Genomic DNA, 23,350 nt, shown 5'->3' with positions numbered 1-23,350 from the left:
AAATAACTGATAAAATACAGGCTGTGGCCAGGCTCAGGCGACCACCCATCCCTAGCCCTCATGCCCATTTGGACTCTCCCTCCTGCCCCTAAGTCCAAGAGTCTGAACCATCCCTTAGGCCCCCACTATCTGCTTCCAATTGAGAAGAGGAAGGCGCTGTGCCTGGGAACAACCTTAGTGGGGCAGCAGAGTCCATGGGTTGAGCAGCCTGGGGTCCAGGGTCTTAGGGGACCTCCTCCACTCCCCAACTACTCACTCTTACTTCGAAGAGAGACGGACTGCAAGGCAGTGTTGTTCTTCAGCAGGGCTGCTTTCTGTTGCTGTGAGACAGAGAGCAGGAGAGAGATACCAAGAATGGCTATCACCCAAGGATCACCCAAAGAGGTATGGGGCAGGAGCTAGGTGGCCGGTCCCCTTAGGAGAAAGCTGGCACTGTAGTTAAGGGGATCAGGGTGGTTGAGCCCAGTGCTGCGAGGACATGTCTGCAGCAACAGGCCCGGCCTACTTGGGGCCCGAGGCCTGGGGTTGAGGGTCTGGGCTGCCCCTTGGTGAGGAGGGGGGGTGGTGAGAAACACAGGGTAGGGAATGAATGGAAAAGGCATGAGGGTACCACACACTCACTACCCTCTCCCCCAGCCCTCTGCCCTCCCTGCCATCTCACCTTCTGCTTGACCTTGGTACAGTTGGCGAGGGTGTCTTTACAGCGGTTGTGGATAGTCACATTGCAGGCTGGGAGGGTGGGGTAGAGAGGGTGAAGGGAGGGCCGGGTGGTACAGGAGGGGACACACCCACATGCAGACACCCATCTCCTCCTGGCCACACAGTCCTCAGAGACTCTCCCCCCTACCCCGACTTCTGGGCCATTACCACACCCCAGTCCCTCTCCTCCCACCTCCCTCTTCCTTCAAGCAGGAAATGAAGTGAGGGGGTATAGGTGCTGAATGAAATTAAACAATCAAGTGGGATGGGCAATCCTGACCCCAAGGTGGCCTGAAGGGTGGACCAGAGGGGAGCAGGGGTCACTGGCTGCCAGAGATGAGCTCAAGAAGCACGAAGGTGGTTGCGAATGGCAGATGGAAGAGAGGACTCCCACAGAACAGAAGATGGCACAGAGGCAGCCGGGATGGGGGCTAGGGGCAGAGGGGAAATTTACATTCCCTGAGCTTTTATAATAGCAAATGTTCCACATTTACTTAATCCTAACCACCCATGGAGGGAGGTTCAGTTATCCTCATTTCACGTATAAGGAACCTGTCCTGGAGTGGCTGAACCATCCGTCAGAGGTCACATGGCCAGTGGGAGAGCTGGGGTTTACACTGCGGTGGCCTGAATCCAAAGGCTGTGCTCCCTCACTTGCACCGCATGCCCTGGACTCTGGCTGGGCCTCAGCAGCTCCAAGGCTAGTGGCTCCAGTGGTAAAGAAGGGACAGGCGCCTCCCCACCAAGCCTGGCCTTCTCCCTTCCAGGCCCAGGGAGTCCTGTTCCCCCAACTCAGGCAAATCCACAGCTCCCACACTCCATCTGCTTCTCCACCATCCTCCACCCCACCTTGCCATGGGGTAGGAGAGAAGAAGAAAGGAGGATTCACTGAGCCTAGGCACTGCGACCCTGGGCCGTGCCCTTCCCAAACATGCCCTCAGCTCCTGGCCCTCTCCAGCTTCCCCTTCCCCATCCAACAACACCGGAAACTCTGCTAACTCTTTCAGACAATACCCAGCACCACGCTCACTTCCACAAATACAAGGCAAACTGGGTGGAGCAGAGGGGGGCAGACAGAAGTGGGGGTTGCCGCTGCCCCCACCCCCCTGAAGCTCCCTTCTCCTACCCCCAACACTCAGCTCTCTGGATCGAACCTCCGCTTTCCACCTGCTCTCAAAATAGTGCTGCCCACCTCCCCTGTTCCCCTGGCAACAAGCTTCCGGATTGGGAATTTTGTCAGGTCTCTACAGGGATCTAGATTGGGGTTCCCTCCTCATCCTCACAACTCTAAATTGAACAGTGCGGAAAGTAGGGAGGCTTCACTGGTTGTTTTCTTTTTTTTTTTTTTTTTTTTTGAGCGGTAGCAAGGTTTATTGTGAAGAGCAAAATGACAAAGCTTCCACAGCTTGGAAGGGGACCCGAACAGGCTGCCCATCACTGGTTCTTTCTGGGGGTTCCTTCCCCAAGTTCCATAGGGATTTACAGGCTAGAGCTTTTGTCCGCTATTCAGTAGCACGTCAGAATACCTTCAATCCTGCTCTAATCAGAGGCATCTCTGCCATAACTTCAGGAGGAATTGAGGAAGAGGGGGCAGCAGGAGCCCTCTGTATACTGGGGAAGGAAAGAATTCCTGGCTTATACTCCCTAAAGACAGGACCACACTCAGATGTGGATGAAGGGCAGGAATTCTAACCCCTGCCCCCCAACACACACATCCCTGCTACATTCCCTCTTTCTCACTAGAAATTTGAGATGAAGGCTCCTAATCCCATCTTCTGCTTAAAACAGCAGAGATTTCTATTGACCATAGTCAATAGAAAGAAAGGGGCAAGGGGACTGTGAAGTCCTGAATGCCCAGCTCTGCCCAGCAAGATGGGCAGAGCCAGCTGCAAGGCTGGCAGCTTTCCACCCAGTTCCTCTATCACCCCCCACCCCACCCCCTCCACACACACAACATTCCTGCTCCTTCTCCAATCAGTTCCCCTAACCCTTAGCAGCTGTTCGGGGAGCAAGGGGGGTGTCTGGTGGATGACAGCTGCAAGAGGAGCCAGCCCAGCCTCCCCTCCCCCACATTCCCAGATAGTCCGGTTTATGCCATATTCCAACAGCCACCACCCCTCAGTGTGAGGACAGGGAACAAGGGATCAAGCATCTGGCCCTGGCATTTGTGCCCAGCCGGAGATCAGAGACAAGAGTGACCCTCATGGATCCAGGCAGAAAAAACAGATGAAAAGATCAGGGTCAGTGGGCACCGAGTCTGGGTGACTCTCAGGGTCCAAACAACTTACTTGGGCAGATGAGGGCTTCCTTGGCTGTGATGCTCTTGTTACAGGCATAGCACATGGTCATGCCTGAAACTGAGATGGTGGTGAAGAGGTGCCCATTGGTATAGCGGGCATCCTTGGCTTCCTTCATCTTCTCCTTTTCCCGGGTCTGTGGAAGGGATGAGAGGGAGAGGAAGTGAGGCTGGAAAATGCCGGGGTGCCTGAAGTCCAGAGAGACAGGCTGGGGGCAGAGGCAAGGAAGAAATGCCAGCCTGAGGATGCTGGAAAGACACCAGTTCCTAAAGCAGAGCCTGCAACTGAGTGTCAGAGGCAGCTGTCCAGGAATGACCAGGCCAGGCTCTGGGGCGGCCAGTCCGGATGGGTTCTGGGTCCCTGACCTACCTGGCCCCTGCGGCTGGGCTGCCTCCTGTTGCCACTCATCTCCCTGGCTCTAGGTCTCTGCGTCCTCACTCCACCTTCCCAGCCCTAGCTCTGCTCGCCCCCGAGCTGCTGTACTCTCCTCTCTGTGCTGGGGGAAGATGCGCAGAGAGGAGGGGAGAGCAGGCGAAGCGGAGGGTGCCAGCTCACCAGCGCTTTCCAATCTATGGGAGTTAGCTCCTCTTATAACCATGACAACCAGTGTTGGAGCCGCTGTCTCTGTGGCAGTCACAGTGGGGGGGCAGGAGATCCCCTTATTAGATTGGCTGAAGGGGGCAGAATGCCTCCCCTGCCACCCTCAACCCAGGGATCAGGATCCCAGACCTCTAACTCTTTTCACCCACCTTCATCCTCAACACACATGGTCTGTCTGGGAGGCAGCATGTCCCCTACTAACCTCAAGGCGAGGGCAGCTGCCTTTGGGTCATTCTTCCACTCTGGAATCTTTAAGTAAGTAAGCTCAGCCAGCCATCTCGGTTGCTTCCAGCGGAAAATCTCTCCTGTAGTCTAACTTTTATCCCTCTCATACTAATCTCCAGAGTTAAAACCTAGGAGAGTTTCCTCAATTGCTCCTCACCCAACTGGTCTCTCCCATCCTAGGAAGTCCTTTCTGACATCTACCCTTCATCCTTCAGTGTTGGTCTCCGCAGAGATGGTGCACACCTTCCTCGGAGCCTCTGAGCCAGCGTTTCCCATCTCTGCTGTCTCCCAGTTCCCCCAGTGCCCCTGCCTCTGCAAGTCAAGTCATTCTCCCTGACCTCCAATCCGTCCCTCTTTAAGCCCCTGCGATTCCCAAAAAGCCTAAGAAGGTGAGAAGAGGGGGATATCACTCTTCCCACTATTCTAGGACCTTCCTCAGTTGTCACCTCCGATCTCTGGATTTTCCCTCCCCTCTTAGAGCAGGACTAGAAGCTGAGAAGACCACTCCCTCCAAGGTTTCTCAGGCTCTCAGAAATCAAAGAGCAGGATCCAGATGGCTGAGGGTAGAAGCCCCAAGTCAGAGGACCTGGGCTGGGGACAGAGGATTATAGCTCAGCGGGAAGCACTCAGCCCGGACTCTAGGAGACCAGTACCGACTCAGCCGAGGCCACACTAGCAGCTGAGAGGTGGAGGAGGGGAAGAGATGCACGGCCCTGGTGCTTGGGGCAGAAAAGGGTAGAAAGGGGAAGTGTGGAGGGGCTGAGTCAACAGTGCAGGGACAGAGGGCATGGGGCTGCAGTGCCTAGGGTCTCAGAGCTTCCTGGTGGCCCAAGATCCTTCTCTTTCCTGCTTCTCCTCCCAAGCTCCAGGTTTGCCTGATGATGTCCAGAGCCCAGAGGTCTTGGGGTCAATCCCTTCTCCCCTTATGCATCCTCTTCATCCCCAATCATCTATTGTTCGCATCCTCCTCCTGTCTCCTGGTCTCTCCATGTCCTCCCTTCTCCTCCCAGGGTCTCCCTCCTGGGCTCCTCCCGCTCTGCCTTCCCTTTCTCAGCCTTGCTTCTCCGCCACTGTTCTCCTCTCCCGCCCACAGCCTCTTTTCCCCTCCTCCTCACGCAGGCCAACTGCTCCTCTACCTAAGCTTATTCAGGAAGCTGAGCTGCCTCTAGCCTCGAACTCAAACCTGTAAACTGTTCTGGCCTCCTTTTTTCTATTCTGATACCTACCTACCTGGACCACTAGAAAATGCTCCCTTTGGTCTAACCTCCACCTATCTTGTGCCAAATTAAGCTCTTTAGAAGTTCGAATTCAGGTTGGGTGTGGTGGCTCACACCTGTAATCCTGTAATCCCAGCACTTTGGGAGGCCGAGGCAGGTGGATCACCTGAGATCAGGAGTTCGAGACCAGCCTGGTCAACATGGTGAAACCCTGTCTCTACTAAAAATACAAAAAATTAGCTGGGCATGGTGGCGGGCACTCATAATCCCAGCTACTCTGGAGGCTAAGGCAGGAGAATCGCTTGAACCGGGGAGGTTGGAAGCTGCAGTGAGTTGAGATTGGGCCACTGCACTCCAGCCTGGGCCACAGAGTAAGACTCTGTCTCAAAAAAAAAAAAAAGAAGTTCAAATTCACCTTTGAATAATAACCTCACAGGACCTCAAATACCAAGTCCAAATATCTCTTCCCACTGCCATACACTCTCCCTTTTCTCCTCCTCTCCTACCCTCCCATCCTTCTATACAACACAAACCAAAAGTTTGAGCACATATCACATTTGAATTAAAAGCAAGAGGCCAGCGAGGTGGCTCACACCTGTAATCCCAGCACTTTGTGGGGCTGAGATGGGAGGATCACTTGAGGCCAGGAGTTTGAGAACAGCCTGAGCAACACAGCGAGACCCATCTCTATAAAAAATAAAAAAATAAAAACAAAAACATAAGTAAAAGCAAGCAAGCTGAAAACAGTATTAAAAAAACAACATGACTGGACCAAGGTCACTCCAGAATGGGCAGTGCTACTACAAGTAGCCTCTTCCACACCTGACCTCTGCCCTTTGCCCTCCACCCTCCCCCTGTGGCATCCACAAACACTCATCTGTTCGACCAGCTCAGATGGAGTGGCAAATGGAGGGAGAGGACTGGGGGAGCCAGAGAACAGGGTCTCTAGTGGCCCTTCCCCTCTCTGGCATCAATGTTCCACAGACAGCCCTGGTACTCTGGGCCCTGCCTCCTCCATCTCCCAACACTCACCCTCTCTCGAAGTGACCCCTGCTCTAGGTGGGCCAGCAGCGGGCAGCAGCCACAGCAGCAGCACATCCCAACACGGGCACTGCCCAGCAGCAAGCGGCCCTGGCACTGCCTAGTGCTATTGTCCCAGAGGTCGCCTGTGCCCGCCCCAGGGCTCGGGCTTCTGAGGATGGAAGGACACAGGGCCTGCTTACCAGTGGTGCCTGCTCCAGAGGTGGAGTGAGCGGGCTTGTTTGGTTCTTTGTCCTACTCTTTTCCAGGTATTCTTAAGATAATCACATTGGTCTCCCATTTACCCATGCCCAAGTAGGACAGCCCTTTACCTCCAAGACCCAATCCATTCACCAAGACAAAGGGCTCATTGCTCCACAATCTGTAACACCCACTCCAATGCTGAGAGGCCCTTCCTTTGCTCTCCAGCATCTAGAGACATTTTTTTTTCTTTTTCTTTCTTTTTTTTTTTTTTTTTTTTGAGACAAGGTCTCACTCTGTTGCTCGGACTGGAGTGCATTGGCATGATCACGGCTCACTGCAGCCTTGATCTCCCGGGCTCAAGTGATCCTTCCATCTCAGCCCTCCAAATAGCTGGGACCACAGGCATGCATCATAATGCTCAGCTAATTTTTTAATTTTTTTTTTTTTTTGTAGAGACAGGGTCTTGCTATGTTGCCCAGGCTGGTCTCAAACTCCTGGGATCAAGTGATTCTCCTGCCCCAGCCTCACCAAAGTGCTGGAATTACAGGTGTGAACCACCACGCTCAGCCCTAGAATCATTCTGTCTCTTTCTCACAAATCCCATGGGAAGTCCTTCTTGCTACACACCTTCATCCACACTACTGCTACATCAAGGATAAAGAAAGAACATGAAAGCCCTTACCACAATACCTGGTATACAACAGGCACCCAATACAAGTCTCAAAATGAAAGAAAAGGAAGGAAGCAAAGAAGCAAGAAGGGATGTATAGACACCAAGACACAGGGTCTCAGAAGCACCCTGGCTCCTACTCTGGGAACCCTCTTCCTTCCTTATCAGAGCTTTAAACCTTCTGTCTCTTCTTGTTTCTCCTTGTTCCCTCCTCCTGAAGGGCTCTAAGTCATTCTCTCCTATTTCCTTTGAGTTTAGACCCTGAGGGTTTCCTCTGGAAGTCAGAAGACCAACCTCAAATTTCCTTCCACTGTCATCCCAGATCTCAGTCACTTTTGGGAAAGAAAGACGGGGCCGGGCTGGGCGCAGTGGCTCACGCCTGTAATCCTAACACTTTGGGAGGCCAAGGCAGGCAGATCACTTGAGGTCAAGGGTTTGAGACCAGCCTCGGTCAGGTCAAAACCCCATCTCTACGAAAACCCCATCTCTATGAAAAATACAAAAATTGGCCAGGTGTGGTGGTGAGTGCCTGTACAACTTAGGAGGCTGAGGCAGAATTGCTTGAACCCAGGAGGTGGAGGTTACAGTGAGCCAAGATCACGCCACTGCACTCCAGCCTGGGCAACAGAGTGAGACTCTGTCTCAAAAAAAAAAAAAAAAAAAAAAAGAGGCTGGGCGCGGTGGCTCACGCCTGTAATCCCAGCACTTTGGGAGGCCGAGGTGGGTGGATCACGAGGTCAGGAGATCGAGACCATCCTGGCCAACATGGTGAAACCCCGTCTCTACTAAAAATACAAAAAATTAGCCAGGCGTGGTGGCGGGCGCCTGTAGTCCCAGCTACTCAGGAAGCTGAGGCAGGAGAATGGCGTGAACCCAGAGGCAGAGCTTGCAGTGAGCTGAGATGGCGCCACTGCACTCCAGCCTCTTTTTGAGACTCTGTCTCAAAAAAAAAAAAGAAAGAAAGAAAGAGAGAAGAAAGAAAGATGGGAGCAACGGCAGAGGGCATTGTGGATCTCTACTGAAAAGCTCAAAGGCAGACACAGTCTCCCTTCTTCTCTCCACTTTGTCTCCCAGGCTAAGGGATGAGGAAACAGTGACGTACACGAAGGGAAGGCAATGCCAAGGCTAGGACTTTGGCTTCCTGTGCTCCCAGAGGGCAGCAGGCCAGGCAGATCTACCCAGGCAAGGTAGAGCTTCTCCAAGCAAGCCCTAAGCTATCATCTTTTTCTTTTTTTTTTTTTTTTTTTTTGAGACAAGGTCTCACTCTGTTGCTCGGACTGGAGTGCATTGGCATGATCACGGCTCACTGCAGCCTTGATCTCCCGGGCTCAAGTGATCCTTCCATCTCAGCCCTCCAAATAGCTGGGACCACAGGCATGCATCATAATGCTCAGCTAATTTTTTAATTTTTTTTTTTTTTTGTAGAGACAGGGTCTTGCTATGTTGCCCAGGCTGGTCTCAAACTCCTGGGATCAAGTGATTCTCCTGCCCCAGCCTCACCAAAGTGCTGGAATTACAGGTGTGAACCACCACGCTCAGCCCTAGAATCATTCTGTCTCTTTCTCACAAATCCATGGGAAGTCCTTCTTGCTACACACCTTCATCCACACTACTGCTACATCAAGGATAAAGAAAGAACATGAAAGCCCTTACCACAATACCTGGTATACAACAGGCACCCAATACAAGTCTCAAAATGAAAGAAAAGGAAGGAAGCAAAGAAGCAAGAAGGGATGTATAGACACCAAGACACAGGGTCTCAGAAGCACCCTGGCTCCTACTCTGGGAACCCTCTTCCTTCCTTATCAGAGCTTTAAACCCTTCTGTCTCTTCTTGTTTCTCCTTGTTCCCTCCTCCTGAAGGGCTCTAAGTCATTCTCTCCTATTTCCTTTGAGTTTAGACCCTGAGGGTTTCCTCTGGAAGTCAGAAGACCAACCTCAAATTTCCTTCCACTGTCATCCCAGATCTCAGTCACTTTTGGGAAAGAAAGACGGGGCCGGGCTGGGCGCAGTGGCTCACGCCTGTAATCCTAACACTTTGGGAGGCCAAGGCAGGCAGATCACTTGAGGTCAAGGGTTTGAGACCAGCCTCGGTCAGGTCAAAACCCCATCTCTACGAAAACCCCATCTCTATGAAAAATACAAAAATTGGCCAGGTGTGGTGGTGAGTGCCTGTACAACTTAGGAGGCTGAGGCAGAATTGCTTGAACCCAGGAGGTGGAGGTTACAGTGAGCCAAGATCACGCCACTGCACTCCAGCCTGGGCAACAGAGTGAGACTCTGTCTCAAAAAAAAAAAAAAAAAAAAAAAAAGAGGCTGGGCGCGGTGGCTCACGCCTGTAATCCAGCACTTTGGGAGGCCGAGGTGGGTGGATCACGAGGTCAGGAGATCGAGACCATCCTGGCCAACATGGTGAAACCCCGTCTCTACTAAAAATACAAAAAATTAGCCAGGCGTGGTGGCGGGCGCCTGTAGTCCCAGCTACTCAGGAAGCTGAGGCAGGAGAATGGCGTGAACCCAGGAGGCAGAGCTTGCAGTGAGCTGAGATGGCGCCACTGCACTCCAGCCTCTTTTTGAGACTCTGTCTCAAAAAAAAAAAAAGAAAGAAAGAAAGAGAGAAAGAAAGAAAGATGGGAGCAACGGCAGAGGGCATTGTGGATCTCTACTGAAAAGCTCAAAGGCAGACACAGTCTCCCTTCTTCTCTCCACTTTGTCTCCCAGGCTAAGGGATGAGGAAACAGTGACGTACACGAAGGGAAGGCAATGCCAAGGCTAGGACTTTGGCTTCCTGTGCTCCCAGAGGGCAGCAAGGCCAGGCAGATCTACCCAGGCAAGGTAGAGCTTCTCCAAGCAAGCCCTAAGCTATCATCTTTTTCTTTTTTTAATAATAGATTTTTAAAACTTAGTAGTTTTGTAGAGATGAGGGCTCGCTATGTTGCCCAGGCTTGTCTCAAACTCCTGAGCTCATGCGATCCGGCTGCCTTGGTCTTCCAAAATGCTAGGATTACGGGTGCGAGTCACCGTGCCCAGCTCTCTCATCTGCCTTTGCTTCTCTCTCAGTTATGTCCAAATCAAGACTTCTGGGAGAGTCACAGAGTACTCAGAATCACCTCTCCTCCAGCTGCACCTGGCAGCAGCCCCTTCCCCAAGGTGGTTACACCTCTGTCCACACCCTTTCTAATAGTGACCAGAGAGCCCGTGGAGTGTTCCACTGGGACTCGAGTCACCTGTGGCTCAGCCCCTGGACAGCAGAGGTGCCGCTGGCCATGAAGGGCACTGAGTCCTGGAGGAGGAGCTATAGGGCCGGGAAATGAAGAGGTGAGGGATTGCTGGCAGTGGGACTGAGAAGAGGGCTTGGGGTGGTCTCAGCCAGGCCCTGCTCCTTTATGAGCTTCCCGGGACAAGATGAAGACAGGAGGCTGAGGGGAAGGCAGCCAAATGGAAACACTAATGCCAAAGCCAGAAACTACACAGAAAGACATCACTGCACATACAAAGGCACTTAATAAATGCTTGCTTAGTGAATGAAGATGAGACACTGGCAACGGGGGTGGGTATGGGTGAAACAGAAGAGGGGTGCTAAGGGCCACAGGGAATAAATCAGGTTAGGGACCCTGAGACCCAAGCATCCTGGACCCCAGCCTGCCCCCTACCCGGCCACACCTGTCAGGCCAGGAGAGAGAGACAAGCAGAAAGGGGGGGGGGGGTAGCGATGCAAACAGACAGGCATTTGTGCAAGTGAACAATAGCTGTGCCAGGACTCCCTGCCCTCCTGGCACAGGGCAGGCCGGCTGGGTTGGGAGGGGGGCAGCTGCTGCCTGCAACCCCACCCCCACCCTCTCCCAAGGAGACATAAACAAACCCGGAAGGGTCCAGCCAGCTCCTCTCAGCCTTTTCTCTTATCAGTTTCAGAAATCCTGACCAATCTGCTCACTCAGCTCCTAGATGATACTTCCAACCAGAAACTGAAGCTAAAGATGAAGTACTTTCTCATGGCCAGAGAGCACGAACCCCTACTTTGCTGACCACTGTTCAAAACAGTGGCCCAGAGCATCTGGGCACAGACATAGGAGGGCAGGCAGGCAGACAGACACACTGACACAACAGCACACCAGTAACATGCACACAGGGGATGTACACATTCACATCTGTCCCCTCCTTGATTCCAAGGTCAAATTCCACAGCCAGAGTGGCTGAGATCAGGCCCCACTGTAACTCCTCTGGTCCGCCTCAGCAGGTCCTTCTCTAGGCCCTGTCAAACCTCCAGCAAGTCACTCAGTGACTTCCCTAAGCTTTAGACTCCCTTCCCCCATCCTCACTTCTCCCCTCCCCCTCAACTCTCTCCCTAACCTTCACGACCCCTAGAATTTTTGTCTATGTCCCCAGAAGCCTCAGCCACCGGGAGGACCCCCTATTCTTCCACTCTCCTCCAACACCGTCAGCCCTCTCAGCTCCCTCCTCGGCTCCCCCAACCCTCCTCTCCGCTGCACTCCTAGTCCTGCACACAAAGCCCGCCACCTCTCCACTCCTCAGAACAAAGAGATAGTCGCTCTGCACACTCCCCACTCCACCTGCCCACCACAGAGATTCCAAGGGGACCCCCAGCCTCCACAGCCATCCCTAGACCTCTGGTCCCTGCTTGGCAGAAAAGGACCCTTTGTTCTAAGGGATATGATGGTTGGGGTTTGGGAAGGGAGAAAGGGAAGAACAGGGGGCTAAAGAGAGAAAGGGGACCTGTGAGGTCTGGGGCTTGTGGAGGTAGGAAGTAGAGTAGAGAGAACTGAGGAGGTGGAGGACTGAAGACAGCCTGGGAGAACAGAAATGGAGTGGAAAGAAAAAGGAAGCATGGAGGGGCTACACAGAGAGATCCTGTGAGTATGGGACAGAGAAAGGGGCAGGTTAAACTTACATTCCTCCTCCTAGGAGGAGCTCCCAGGGAATGAGGCAAGGAATGGGGAAGGGCTGAGGTGTCAGGGCTTAGCTGTGACCCATCCCCCCAAGGAGGTAGCAGGGGAGACCATCTTCCTCAAATAATGTCTTTTCCAGCGGGTGCCCCTCTACTTCCCACCACAGTATAAAAAGAAAGGAGACAGCTGGTGTGCTGGGGGGAGGGGGAGAGGGGATCCAGGGTTTGTTGGCTAAGAACCAACTCCCCCTTCTGTAACCACAGTTTTCCGGAGGTGGCCCTCCCCTTCCGATCGGCCCAAACTGACAACCACCCTCCTCCTGTGGTCTCTTTGCCCTCTCAGATCCACCCACTCAGCCCCCCACTCCCCGCTGCCAGCCAGATTCCCAAATTACCCACCCCACACAGCCAGCCCCCACGGTAGAAAGAAGAGCCAGTCCCCTCACCACCAAAAAAACAAAAACAAAAACAGAGCATGAACACCCAGGTGTCTGACCTCCCAGCTCTCCACAATAATGGAAAAGGGATCCCAGTATCTACCTGTCCCCCCGAGAACCTCTCTCTATACCCCCTAGCCAGGTCTTCCCCCAACCGGCTCCCCCATGGCTTTCCTTTTTAGGGTGGAACCAAATTTCCGTGGTTTCAAAAAACCTCTCCCGCCCCCCTTGGCTCTACTCCAGGGTCTCAGCTCAAACGGTTGAAAAAATAAACAGACTTTGGAGCTGGGGCCTGGCCTGGCGCAGGGCTGTGAAGAGCCTGTCTGCTACCCCACTGTTCCACCACACTTCAGCCACCTCACCCTGGCCCTCTGTTTGTCTTAGGCCCTACTCAAATCCCTCATTGCTTTCCGGAGAGCAAAATCTAATCCCAACCCCCGAAAGAAAGTCTTTTTAAAGCTGCCTTCCCTGGCCCTCCGCCCCCAACCCAGGATGGAACCTCTGCTTCTCCCAGTTTAGCATCAAGACAGGTAGCCTGGCTAGGAACCAGCAGGGAGGTGGAGGGGAGGGCTTTCCATCACGCTTAAGGACTCCAGAGGGGTACTGCTCCCTTGGCTGAAGACGGTGATCAGCATAGGCTGGCACCAGGGTAGGGCACGCAGGTCGGAGAGAAGCCAGAGATTAAACCAGCTCTGGGCTGGGACCTGGCCTTTCTGATAATGGGTACAGTGCGGGGGGGCCCCAAGGAGCTGGGAGGTACTGTCTGCAGGTACCACCTTCCTTTCAGCTCTGACTGATTCACCTGCAAGTCAGCTTCATCATTTCCTGGGGTCTGGGTGTGGAAAGGTCAGGGCACTTGGGAATGGGGCTGGTAAAAAGGCAGGGATAAAGGGTACTTGGAGAGGAGTGGCCAAGAGGTCATAATGGGGGAGGAGTGTGGATAATTATACACCCGGACTCATGAAATGCTAGGTGAAGGGACCCCAAGACAAGCAGATAAGAGAATGAGAGCGCTGGGGGAGGAGGAGGAAGGTCAGGGAACACAGCATAGTGCCAGGTGGGTCAGCCTAAGGGTTTCAGGTTGGGAGAAAGAGAAGCTAGGAGGCTGGCGGGGCAGATAGGGATGGAGGCCCTATGTTCCAAGCAAAGTGCTAAGGATGGAGGATAGGATCCCAGCTACACAAAGACCTCTGCTCCCTTCACCTAGAGGTGATGGCTTGGGGGAAGTAAGCCGTCCCTCGGCCGTCCCGACCCCAGCCACCCGCCCACCCAGAGGGGAGAACTGAATCACAGCTGGAAAGTCCATTTGCGAGGAGAGGAGGAGCTGACTTTTGTCTTGGAGAGGTGGTGGTGGTGGTAGGAGGAAGCCGGGAAACCACCCCCTCCCGTCCCCTCCGCCGGATGGCGGGGACAAAGGGGGAACGACCAAGCCAGCGACTGGGGGTTGAGGGGGGTCGCTACGCCAAGGCCAAGCCGGTAGGGCCCGGGGGGAGAGGAGGTGCCGGAGCTTCCACCGCCCCCACCCCTGGGACACACACCTCCCTCTTCCTGCTCCGTCCCTTACCGGAGCAACTTTCTTTCGAGCAGCCTAAAGCACTCGGTCCCGCTGGCTCCGAGGCGACCAAGCCCAGGTCCGCTCCGCTCCCTCCTGGGATCCCAGCACCGTCGCGTCTGCCGCTCCCCCCACCCTTACCCACTTGCTCGCAGTCCCCACCCACCCCGTCCCGCCGCTTGCCGATCCACCGCTCCGCCCGATTTTGGCGCCCAGAAAGCAGACGGGGAGGCAGGGGATGCACCGCGGGTGCCGAGGTTCGGGGAGCCCCCGAGGACCGCGGCGAAGGGAGAGGGGTTTCCGAGCCCACCTTGCTCGCCAGCTCTTTGCTCCGGTCGATCCGTGCCCGCGTGAGGGATTCAATCCGAGACATAATCGGAATGGGGGACCAGGGAGGACACGGCGCGGACCCCGGCGTCCGGCTATTGTGGGGGGAGGGCGGGGGAGGGGTCCAGCCCGCACGCGTTGGTCTCGGGGACAGGAAGTCTGACTCCCCTCGCCCGGCACCCAGCACCAGTTCCTCAAACCCTAGTCTCCTCCCCCGCCCAAGCTCAGGAAGGGGGGAGGCGGAGCAGAGGGAGGGCGGGGTGCCGGCGCGCAGGACGGGACGCCAGGGTTTGTGTAGGGGCAGCTTGGAGAGGTACGAGGGTCCTAGGACAGGTTTGAGGGGCCCCACTGCCCATTTCCCCTCCAGCGCCTGGGGGCGCCCTCTAGCCCCAGATACCCGCCTCTTAGCTCTGCTTTTCCTAAAACCCAACACAGCAGCCCTAGCCGGACTCAGGTCGGCCCTTTCCCCTCTCCCTTCCCCTTCTTCCCTTCTCCCCTCCCCCTCCGTTTCTCCCTCCCCCACTGCGTTACCTCAGTCTTTAAAGACCCGCAGGCAGGAGGATTCCTTCCGCCCCCAGCTCCTGGAGAACCCAAGACCAGTTCCTTCCTGGCCTTCGGGGTCCCATCAAAGCAGGCCTGAGCAGACTGACCCCTTTTACGATTGAGGCAGGTGTGGCCAGAGAGAGAGGAAATCAGAGAACTAAACGCTGGGTCTTCAGTACACGGGAAGGGTAGGATTCACTCGCAGAGGTCGAAGAATAGAGAGGAGAGAATTCTCCCACATGCCCCACGCTTCTGGGGCCTTCCTGACCCCACTCTGCCCATCCTCCTCCTAGCTCCGCATCTGCCAGCTACTTTGGGGGACTAGGTTGGGATTCTCCACTTTTACCGAAGGCCTTCCATGTGTCTAACTCCAGTTCTCTCTGTTGCAAGTTAAGCCGAAACTGAAAGACCAGAAACCAGCCTGGCCTAGTCAAAGAAAGTTAGGGCCCAACCAGCCTCTCCACAAGAAGCAGGGTAAGGTGGGGCATTCATCTCTCTGGACCCTTTTCCCCAGCCTGAGCCAGCCGCCACTTTGGGTGAGTTTCCTGCTATTGGGAAAATTCCTCCTCCAGTCTAACTATGATCACTTACAATGAAGTTCATTTCTGCCTCTCAGGGTCTCCCATTTCTCAGGAGAAACTAGAAGCACAGAGAGGCCTGGGACAGAGCCTTCGGTTAACAGGGTCCTGCCTGATTCTGACCCCAAAGGGCATGGGAGAAGAAGGGAGGGAGGGGAGACCCAACCCAGATCCAGCAGCTCCCTGCCCTGGCTCAGTAGTGGGGCCAGGCTGCAGGTTTCAAGCCCAACTCAGCACTCTCGTAGGTGCCAATTTTAGCCTCTGCCACTATTTTTGGGCTCCACTGCCTCACCACTGGCTGAGCTGGTTAGGCTCCTCACCCCCAGCACTACCCCTACACTGCCCCTCCGGCTTCCCCTCCTGCCTAGCAACTCCTTCTTCACCTCTTTCTTCACCCATTCCCCTGTTTAGAATCCTTAAATAGCAAAGACCAGGAAAAAGGGAGAGGAAATAAACCATGCCCAGTTCAGGCTAGATGAAAATTAGAAAGCAGGAAGGACTTTCCTAGGGCCATAGCTGGTTCTTCCTGGCTTGCACCTGCCAAGGATACCTGCCTACAGGGAGGGCGTAGGAACTCCCCCAAACCAAGAATCCTGAGGCTCCTGGCCCCAGAACTCCAGACTCACCTCACCTGAGGTGGGCAGCCAAGACTCAGGAATGTACTAAATTTAAAAACAGACAGCCAGAGGCTAGAATCTTGGCCTCAAGGCTCCACCCACGGGAGGCCCAGAGACAAGATCTGGGGTGGGACCTCAGCTTCTCTCCCAAGCCTGGGGCAGGAGAGTGCTGCAAGCTATCTTAAAGGGCCACACTCCAGCCTGGGTACCCAGGAAATGTAGAATTTGAACCCTGGGGTTTTTCAAGGGACCTCACGGTCCCTCAACTCAACTAAGAAGGTCTCTATGAAAGAAGAGGACCCGACCCTCCAACCCTTTTCTGTCTCCCACCCCAACCTTCAGTCTACTTTCCATCCCCCTGCTGTTACCCTACCCCTCACCCTATGCCCTCTTCTTCCTCTTAGGAGATGAATAACAAGGAAAGGGACTAGGGACAGGGTAAAGAAAAGTGTTCTGCCTTTAAAAACACCTGTGTTTAGTGAGCTTGGCCTGCAGCTTGACTCAGTTTCCATTTTCTATATCCTCTTGAACAATGAACACTTTTCCCTTCCCCTTGGTGTCACCTGCCCCCCTTTTCCAAGCCCCTTCTTCATTCCGGCCTCCCCTCTACTCCTATCCAGTGATATCTTCTGGATTTTCAGAAATAATTTTTTTAGATACACAAAATCAAACATTTCTACCAGGATCTAAAAATAGCCACCACCTTCTTTAGCCCATTTAACTTGACGAAATGTGTCCCTCCCATTTCAGGGGTAGGGAGGAGGTCCCAGGGAAGAACCTGGTTGCCAAAGTCTTGGCCAGTTGGTGAAGAGATGGGTCTCCTGGGGATACCCAAGCCCAAGCTCTACACTGTCCCAAGGTGGTTTGTTTTTCTTCTTTCTTCTATTGGTCTGGACCTTGTATATTCTGGGAAGAAGTGATTAAGGCCAAATTGCCTTAAGTGGCCATCCAGCCAGAAGCTGGAAGAAGGAAAGGATGAGAGGGAATGAACTGTTGTGTTAGGGCTATTGAGAGAAACAGAGGCAATACAGACCCAAAGCCCTGGGTTTCTAATATGGCACCACCTCTTATGAGCTGTGAGATCTTGGGCAAAGTAACTAACCTTTAAGTATTTGTCTGTAGAATTGAGATTGAAATACTTATCTTTGCCAGAATTGTTATAAGAATTAAATGAGCTGACCCCGGAAAGTGTTTCATCAAGTGTGCAATGCTACTCAAGTAGGAGGGACTAAGCCACTTCCTTCTCTCACTGCTTGACTGAGCTTCTCTCCAGCCCCACCCCCTGATGTTTACTGCTTATGGAGAAAGAGATTAGATGAAGCAGGCCCACATATTCATGAAGGTGGAAGGAAGATGGACCAGGAGATGGCGGAGAGGGAAACAAAGGAAGACAGGACCACAGACGTGGGGAGGAAAGGCTGAGCGAGGCAATGTCCTGACTCACTGTGGCACTTCCCTGTTCCCCATCTGGGCTCCAAAGTCTCTGCCCTCATTCCCCTTCACCAGGTTACTCAACCCTCCATCAGACTGTTAGGGCAAGCGTGGACAAACACAGACTAACTGGGATCTGGATGGCCCCTGGGCAGTACTGACTTCCCCTACCATTCCCACGGCAAGAAAAGGGGGTGATTCCACTAGCAGACTACCCTACCTTGTAGTGAGACAGCCTGTAGGAAGGTGAGACTCAGACCCCAAGTTTCTGTTTTTGCTTTGTTCCCTCGAGATCTCCGTTCCCCCACAGGAGAGAAACCTCACTGTCCCACTTGCCCTCCCTTCCCATCAGCTTTCAGATTCTCCAGCTGCTCCTCTTCTGAGGCTCACCCAGTCTCATGCCTCCATCGGCCTCAACTCCTCACCCATGGCCTGTGGTGAGAGGTGCTAACAACATGACCTGCTTTCATTTTGACCTTCCCAGCCCACCCAGAGAAAAGGGAATCTTGGCCAAAAAAGGCTGGAAGGGGGAGAACCCTGGCACTGCGGGTGGGGCTGAGAGGAGCCCAGGCAAACTTACTGGTGAGAATCTCATGGCTCTTCAAGGTGAATATGATGATAACTTCCCTGGGGTTTCTTTCAATACTCAGAAGCCACCCCAAGTTGGAAAGCACATGCATACTTGGAGAGGCCAGGGGAGGAAAAGGGGGGCAGCTCACTCTGACAGTAAATGAAGAAAGTGGAAATGAATTCAAGGAGTAGGCAGAGCTCCCGGTTTCACTAGAGCCCAACGGTTTGTAATAAGGATGAGAACAATGTGCCTTCACTTCCTGGGATCAGAACAGCACATGGCCGCACACGTACGGGTATGCATGTGCTTCCATAATCATATACTTTCCCAGCTTCTACTCTGCCTGTGGTCTGATTTCATCTCCTTCAGCTGCTGTATCCACCCATAAAATTATGAGTGTAAAAGCACTTAGCAAACCCTGATACTCTATGAAGAAGTAAAAAGTAGGCCGGGCGCGGTGGCTCAAGCCTGTAATCCCAGCACTTTGGGAGGCCGAGACGGGCGGATCACGAGGTCAGGAGATCGAGACCATCCCGGCTAACACGGTGAAACCCCGTCTCTACTAAAAATACAAAAACTAGCCGGGCGAGGTGGCCGGCGCCTGTAGTCCCAGCTACTCGGGAGGCTGAGGCAGGAGAATGGCGTAAACCCGGAGGCGGAGCTTGCAGTGAGCTGAGATCTGGCCACTGCACTCCAGTCCGGGCGACAGAGCGAGACTCTGCCTCAAAAAAAAAAAAAAAAAAAAGAAGTAAAAAGTAGTGCTGTAATTATTATCATTATTATGCCCAATGGTTGAGGTTTCTCCTGCCCACCTGTCAGCTATGTGAGGCCTGAAGAGAGAGAGGGCTAGGCCATTTCTCAGCTTCTGAGGTTCCTGGCCCTTTTCCCCTTCCAGCTGTCCACAGCTGACTGCTAAGCTGGAGGAGTAGGGGAAAGCAGAGAAAAGGTGATTTGCTGGGACACAGAGACACAGGCTGGAAGAGATAGCATGTGTTCCCTTAAAATTTGAAGCATTTGGCTGTGCACAGTGGCTCACACCTATAATCCCTGCACTTTGGGAAGCCAAGGCAAAAGGACTGCTTGGGCCCAAGAGTTAGAGGCTGCAGTGAGCTATGATCGTGCCATTGTACTCCAGCCTGGGAGACAGAGACCCCCTCTCTTAAAAAAATAAAAAAATGGAACCATTGCTCTGAGTTTCTAATAGGGGGAGTGGTGGGAGGTGGTGATGGTGGGATGGGAGAAAGGGAACTGGGGAGGGCAGTGGGTCCCAAGCCTCCTGCTTCCCCAGCTGACTCCTACCTTGGCCTTTCCAGTCATTCCCAAGAGGAAGCTGAAGGTCCGTCGCAGGGAGGAGCCTGCCCAGGTACCTGAATGTCCTTCCAGCTGGCTGCAGCTGCAGAGAGAAAAAGAAGACATGAGAAGATGGAGGTAATGCTGGAAATGAAGAAAAAGATACTTCCTGAGAGATGCTGGATGAAGGATCCATGACCAGCAGAGCCAGAATGGGAAGGAAGAAAGAGGAAGGACTGGGAGAGAAAGATAAGCCCCCATCCTGACCTCCTAGGACTTCTTGGATGTGGGCATTTCAGCTTCCCAAGCCCCTCTATTTAGGAAGAAAACTCCAGGCTCCACCCAGATAAATACAGACTCCTCCTTCCTACCTAATCCAGGCTCAGGATGGGAGGCCCAGTCTCCTCTCTCATGCTGCTCCCCAACGGAAGTGGTATGGGGTGGGGGCTCTCCCGAGGGGCATTTTCTCCTCTCAGAACAAGAGCCCTGTGTACGACCCTCTCTGCTGTTTGGAGAAGGCCTCTGGGCCTAAAGCCAATAAGGACTGAATTTCCTGGGATTTCATCAGCCCCATCCCATGAGCTAATCCCAAACCCAGAGCCAGGAGGATGTGTCAGCTAGAGATTTTCAGGACCACAAAGCAGAGCCTGATATCTTAAAGGGACCATTACTTGCTTACACAGCCACACTGTCTTAGAGGGCTGACCCACTCTAATCAGGCTTCAGCCATAGGAGCCAAATAAGCAGGTGCTGATTTTACATGCTTATTTACATAGTTATTCAAATCTCCCAGCCTCCACCTCCAGACGTGAACTCTGCCTTCAGGCCCTGCCCTCTTTGCTGGGAGCTCCGCAGTCCTTGCCCAGCCCTCCTTAGGGCCAGTCCCCATTGATCTGTTATCTGAGCCATCCTAAACTGATCCATGGTCCTTGGTCACTGTCCCTAAGACTGTTCAACAGTCTATCTGCCCTTTCACCCTATACCACTGACAACAGCAAGCAATTCCCATGCTCTGTTATTCAGTGGACACCCTGTGCCCTGGATACTCCTTTCCTTTCCCTAATTTCTCCCCGGGTCTTATGCAGCTACCGGGAACCTGGTGAGCCCACCCAAACCAAAGAAAAGAGGGTGAATTCTATGCACCTCAGGGAAGGATATTTGGAAGTCTTAGATCAGAAATGTTAAGGGGAGGAATGATTCGGGAAGCAGGGAGATCCCTGGGGCTACAAAACCATGGCCTAGACCTTATTGCTCTTCCCCTATAGAGGCTTTTGAAGGATTCTGAGTCCCCCACACTCACCGTTTCCTGAGGTCAGTGGCAGAGGACTGGGATAAATTCCCTGCCAACACAAAAGGAGACGAAAAGTGTCTAGCTAAAGCCAGACAAAGGCGCCCAGGGCTTCCTCCCCCACCCACTTCACCTGGATCAGGTTCCCAAGCTGCAGGTGCATGTGACGCCATTCCTGAGGGCGGGCAGTGGGCAGCAGGGAGAGAGGGCGGGGTCTAAGCAGGGCAGAGCTGAAGAATTTAGGAGCCATGGGAACACAGCACCAGGGTTATCCAGGGGAACAGAGCACCAGGGTCATTTGGAGACAGTGGCTGGGAGACTGATGTATCAGAGGTTTCACCCAGAGCTCCCAGTACTCCATCTGAGGACAAGGTACATTGCAGGTAACTGTCCTCCATCTCTGGTGATAGGGGAGGCTGGAGAACCTCACTATATCCTATGTCCGCTTTCATTGGTAGGAGTTTCAGAATGCCAAAATCCAGAATTCAGATTGCTCATTTGAATAAAGCCATTCTGAGGCCAGGCATGGTGGCTCATGCCTGTAATCGCAGCACTTTGGGAGGCCAAGGCAGGTGGATCACTTGAGCTTAGGCGTTTCAGACCAGCCTGGCCAACATGGTGAAACCCTTTCTCTACTAAAATACAAAAATTAGCTGGGTTTGATGGCGTGCTTCTGTAGTCTCAGCTACTCAGGAGGCTGAGGTACTAGAATCATTTGAACCCAGGAGGCAGAGGTTGCAGTGAGGTAAGATTGTGCCACTGCACTCCAGCCTGGGCGACACAGTGAGACTCGGTCTCGAAAAAAAAAAAAAAGAAAAAATAATAAAACCATTCTAGGGATTCCAAGGGTATGTGGCTAAACATAATCCAGGACATCTGAACCCGAAACAGCTAGCTCTGAGGAGTGGCAACGAGATGTACAGGGGAAGGGGCCACCCCTGCTTTGCTCCCTACTTTTGCTCACCATCTGGATCCGACCAGTCCAAGAGACAGTTGATGCCACTCACGGATACAGACTTGGAAAGCATGCCAGTGGCCGAGTGGTCCGAAGGGCCAGCAGATGGATGACAGGAATCCTGGCCCTGGAATCACGTCAAGAGTCCTCACACCAAGGGCAGGCTTCATCTGTCCTCCCCTCATGCTCTTTACTTCCCCACAGCTTGGCCCCTCTTCAAATCCAGGCCTCCCACCCCTTTCCAAAACCCATATTGGGATATTGCACTTTAAATAGTTGGGAAGTTGCTCCTTCTGTTTAGCAGTCATTATTCTGTTGCAGTTCAAGCCCAGGCTTTCTTAGTATATAGAAGTATCTAAGGAGAGAGATTTACCCTGAATGGTTTCCAGAGATGGCAAACTCAACCCATAGAGGCCAGCCAGGTAATGAAAAAAACAGGCAGGCCTGGTGTGGTGGCTCACACCTGTAATCCCAGCACTTTGGGAGGGTGAGGCAGGTGGATCACTTTAGGTCAGCCTGGCCAAAATGGTGAAACCCCATCTCTACTAAAAAAATACAAAAATTAGCTGGGTTTGATGGCGTGCTTCTGTAGTCTCAGCTACTCAGGAGGCTGAGGTACTAGAATCATTTGAACCCAGGAGGCAGAGGTTGCAGTGAGGTAAGATTGTGCCACTGCACTCCAGCCTGGGCGACACAGTGAGACTCGGTCTCGAAAAAAAAAAAAAAAAGAAAAAATAATAAAACCATTCTAGGGATTCCAAGGGTATGTGGCTAAACATAATCCAGGACATCTGAACCCGAAACAGCTAGCTCTGAGGAGTGGCAACGAGATGTACAGGGGAAGGGGCCACCCCTGCTTTGCTCCCTACTTTTGCTCACCATCTGGATCCGACCAGTCCAAGAGACAGTTGATGCCACTCACGGATACAGACTTGGAAAGCATGCCAGTGGCCGAGTGGTCCGAAGGGCCAGCAGATGGATGACAGGAATCCTGGCCCTGGAATCACGTCAAGAGTCCTCACACCAAGGGCAGGCTTCATCTGTCCTCCCCTCATGCTCTTTACTTCCCCACAGCTTGGCCCCTCTTCAAATCCAGGCCTCCCACCCCTTTCCAAAACCCATATTGGGATATTGCACTTTAAATAGTTGGGAAGTTGCTCCTTCTGTTTAGCAGTCATTATTCTGTTGCAGTTCAAGCCCAGGCTTTCTTAGTATATAGAAGTATCTAAGGAGAGAGATTTACCCTGAATGGTTTCCAGAGATGGCAAACTCAACCCATAGAGGCCAGCCAGGTAATGAAAAAAACAGGCAGGCCTGGTGTGGTGGCTCACACCTGTAATCCCAGCACTTTGGGAGGGTGAGGCAGGTGGATCACTTTAGGTCAGCCTGGCCAAAATGGTGAAACCCCATCTCTACTAAAAAAATACAAAAATTAGCCAGGCATGGTGGTGTGCGCCTGTAATCCCAGCTACTCAGGAGATTGAGGCAGAAGAATCACTGAACCCGGGCTGTGGAGGTTGCAGTGAGCTGAGATCATGCCACTGCACTGGTGCAACAGAGCAACTCAAAAAAAAACGGCCAGGCACAGTGGCTTATGCCTGTATTCCCAGCACTTCGGGAGGCTGAAGTGGGTGGATCATTTCAGGTCAGGAGTTTGAGACCAGCCTGGCCAACATGGTGAGACCCCGCCTCTACTAAAAAAACAAAAATTAGCCAGCCGTGGTGGCGGGCGCCTGTAGTCCCAGTTACCCGAGAGGCTGAGGCAGGAGAATCGCTTGAATCTGGGAGGCAGAGGTTGCAGTGAGCCAAGATCGTGCCACTGCACTCCAGCCTGGGGTGACAAAGCAATACTCCATCTCGGAAACAAACAAACAAACAAAAAACAGCAAATAAGCCAGAAGTCCCTCCTCAGTGGACCAAAGAA

At 53.1% G+C, this 23,350-nt stretch overlaps 1 protein-coding gene and 1 long non-coding RNA gene across 22 annotated transcripts in view; one reads left to right on the top strand and one right to left on the bottom strand.

Moving 5' to 3' along the window:
- The window catches only part of ARHGEF2 (Rho/Rac guanine nucleotide exchange factor 2), a 58,603-nt gene that overhangs the window by 20,943 nt on the left and 14,310 nt on the right, over positions 1 to 23,350 (bottom strand). For 3 of the 19 annotated variants that reach the window (XM_033200538.1, XM_033200539.1, XM_033200540.1), the window contains exons 1-5: positions 20,484 to 20,507; positions 19,193 to 19,286; positions 2,988 to 3,132; positions 662 to 729; positions 257 to 320 (exon numbers count right to left, since the gene is read on the bottom strand). In XM_033200538.1, the coding sequence (XP_033056429.1) occupies positions 257 to 320; positions 662 to 729; positions 2,988 to 3,132; positions 19,193 to 19,210 (295 nt within the window). In that variant the 5' untranslated portion in view covers positions 19,211 to 19,286; positions 20,484 to 20,507. Of the gene's footprint in view, positions 1 to 256; positions 321 to 661; positions 730 to 2,987; positions 3,133 to 3,798; positions 5,403 to 6,070; positions 6,534 to 13,838; positions 13,966 to 14,136; positions 14,371 to 14,684; positions 15,058 to 15,828; positions 15,988 to 19,192; positions 19,472 to 19,554; positions 19,698 to 20,483; positions 20,524 to 21,435; positions 21,573 to 22,305; positions 22,424 to 23,350 lie in introns of those variants that run through there. The other 16 variants (XM_033200546.1, XM_033200548.1, XM_033200545.1 and 13 more) reach the window with 12 other exon arrangements.
- On the top strand, positions 16,113 to 19,742 carry LOC117076728. Of its 3 annotated transcripts, none has more exons than XR_004434455.1 (3): positions 16,113 to 16,750; positions 17,675 to 17,904; positions 19,207 to 19,742. It is a non-coding gene; the product is annotated as an uncharacterized LOC117076728 (long non-coding RNA). The 3 variants fall into 3 exon arrangements; XR_004434454.1 differs by having other exon boundaries at positions 17,675 to 17,928; XR_004434456.1 differs by lacking the exon at positions 17,675 to 17,904.

This window comes from Trachypithecus francoisi, unplaced genomic scaffold (genome assembly GCF_009764315.1).
Source record: "Trachypithecus francoisi isolate TF-2019V2 unplaced genomic scaffold, Tfra_2.0 Lachesis_group5, whole genome shotgun sequence".
Taxonomy (NCBI): Eukaryota; Metazoa; Chordata; class Mammalia; order Primates; family Cercopithecidae; genus Trachypithecus; species Trachypithecus francoisi.
The sequence above is the reverse complement of the archived record's forward strand: the minus strand, read 5'-3'. Positions and strand labels throughout refer to the sequence as shown.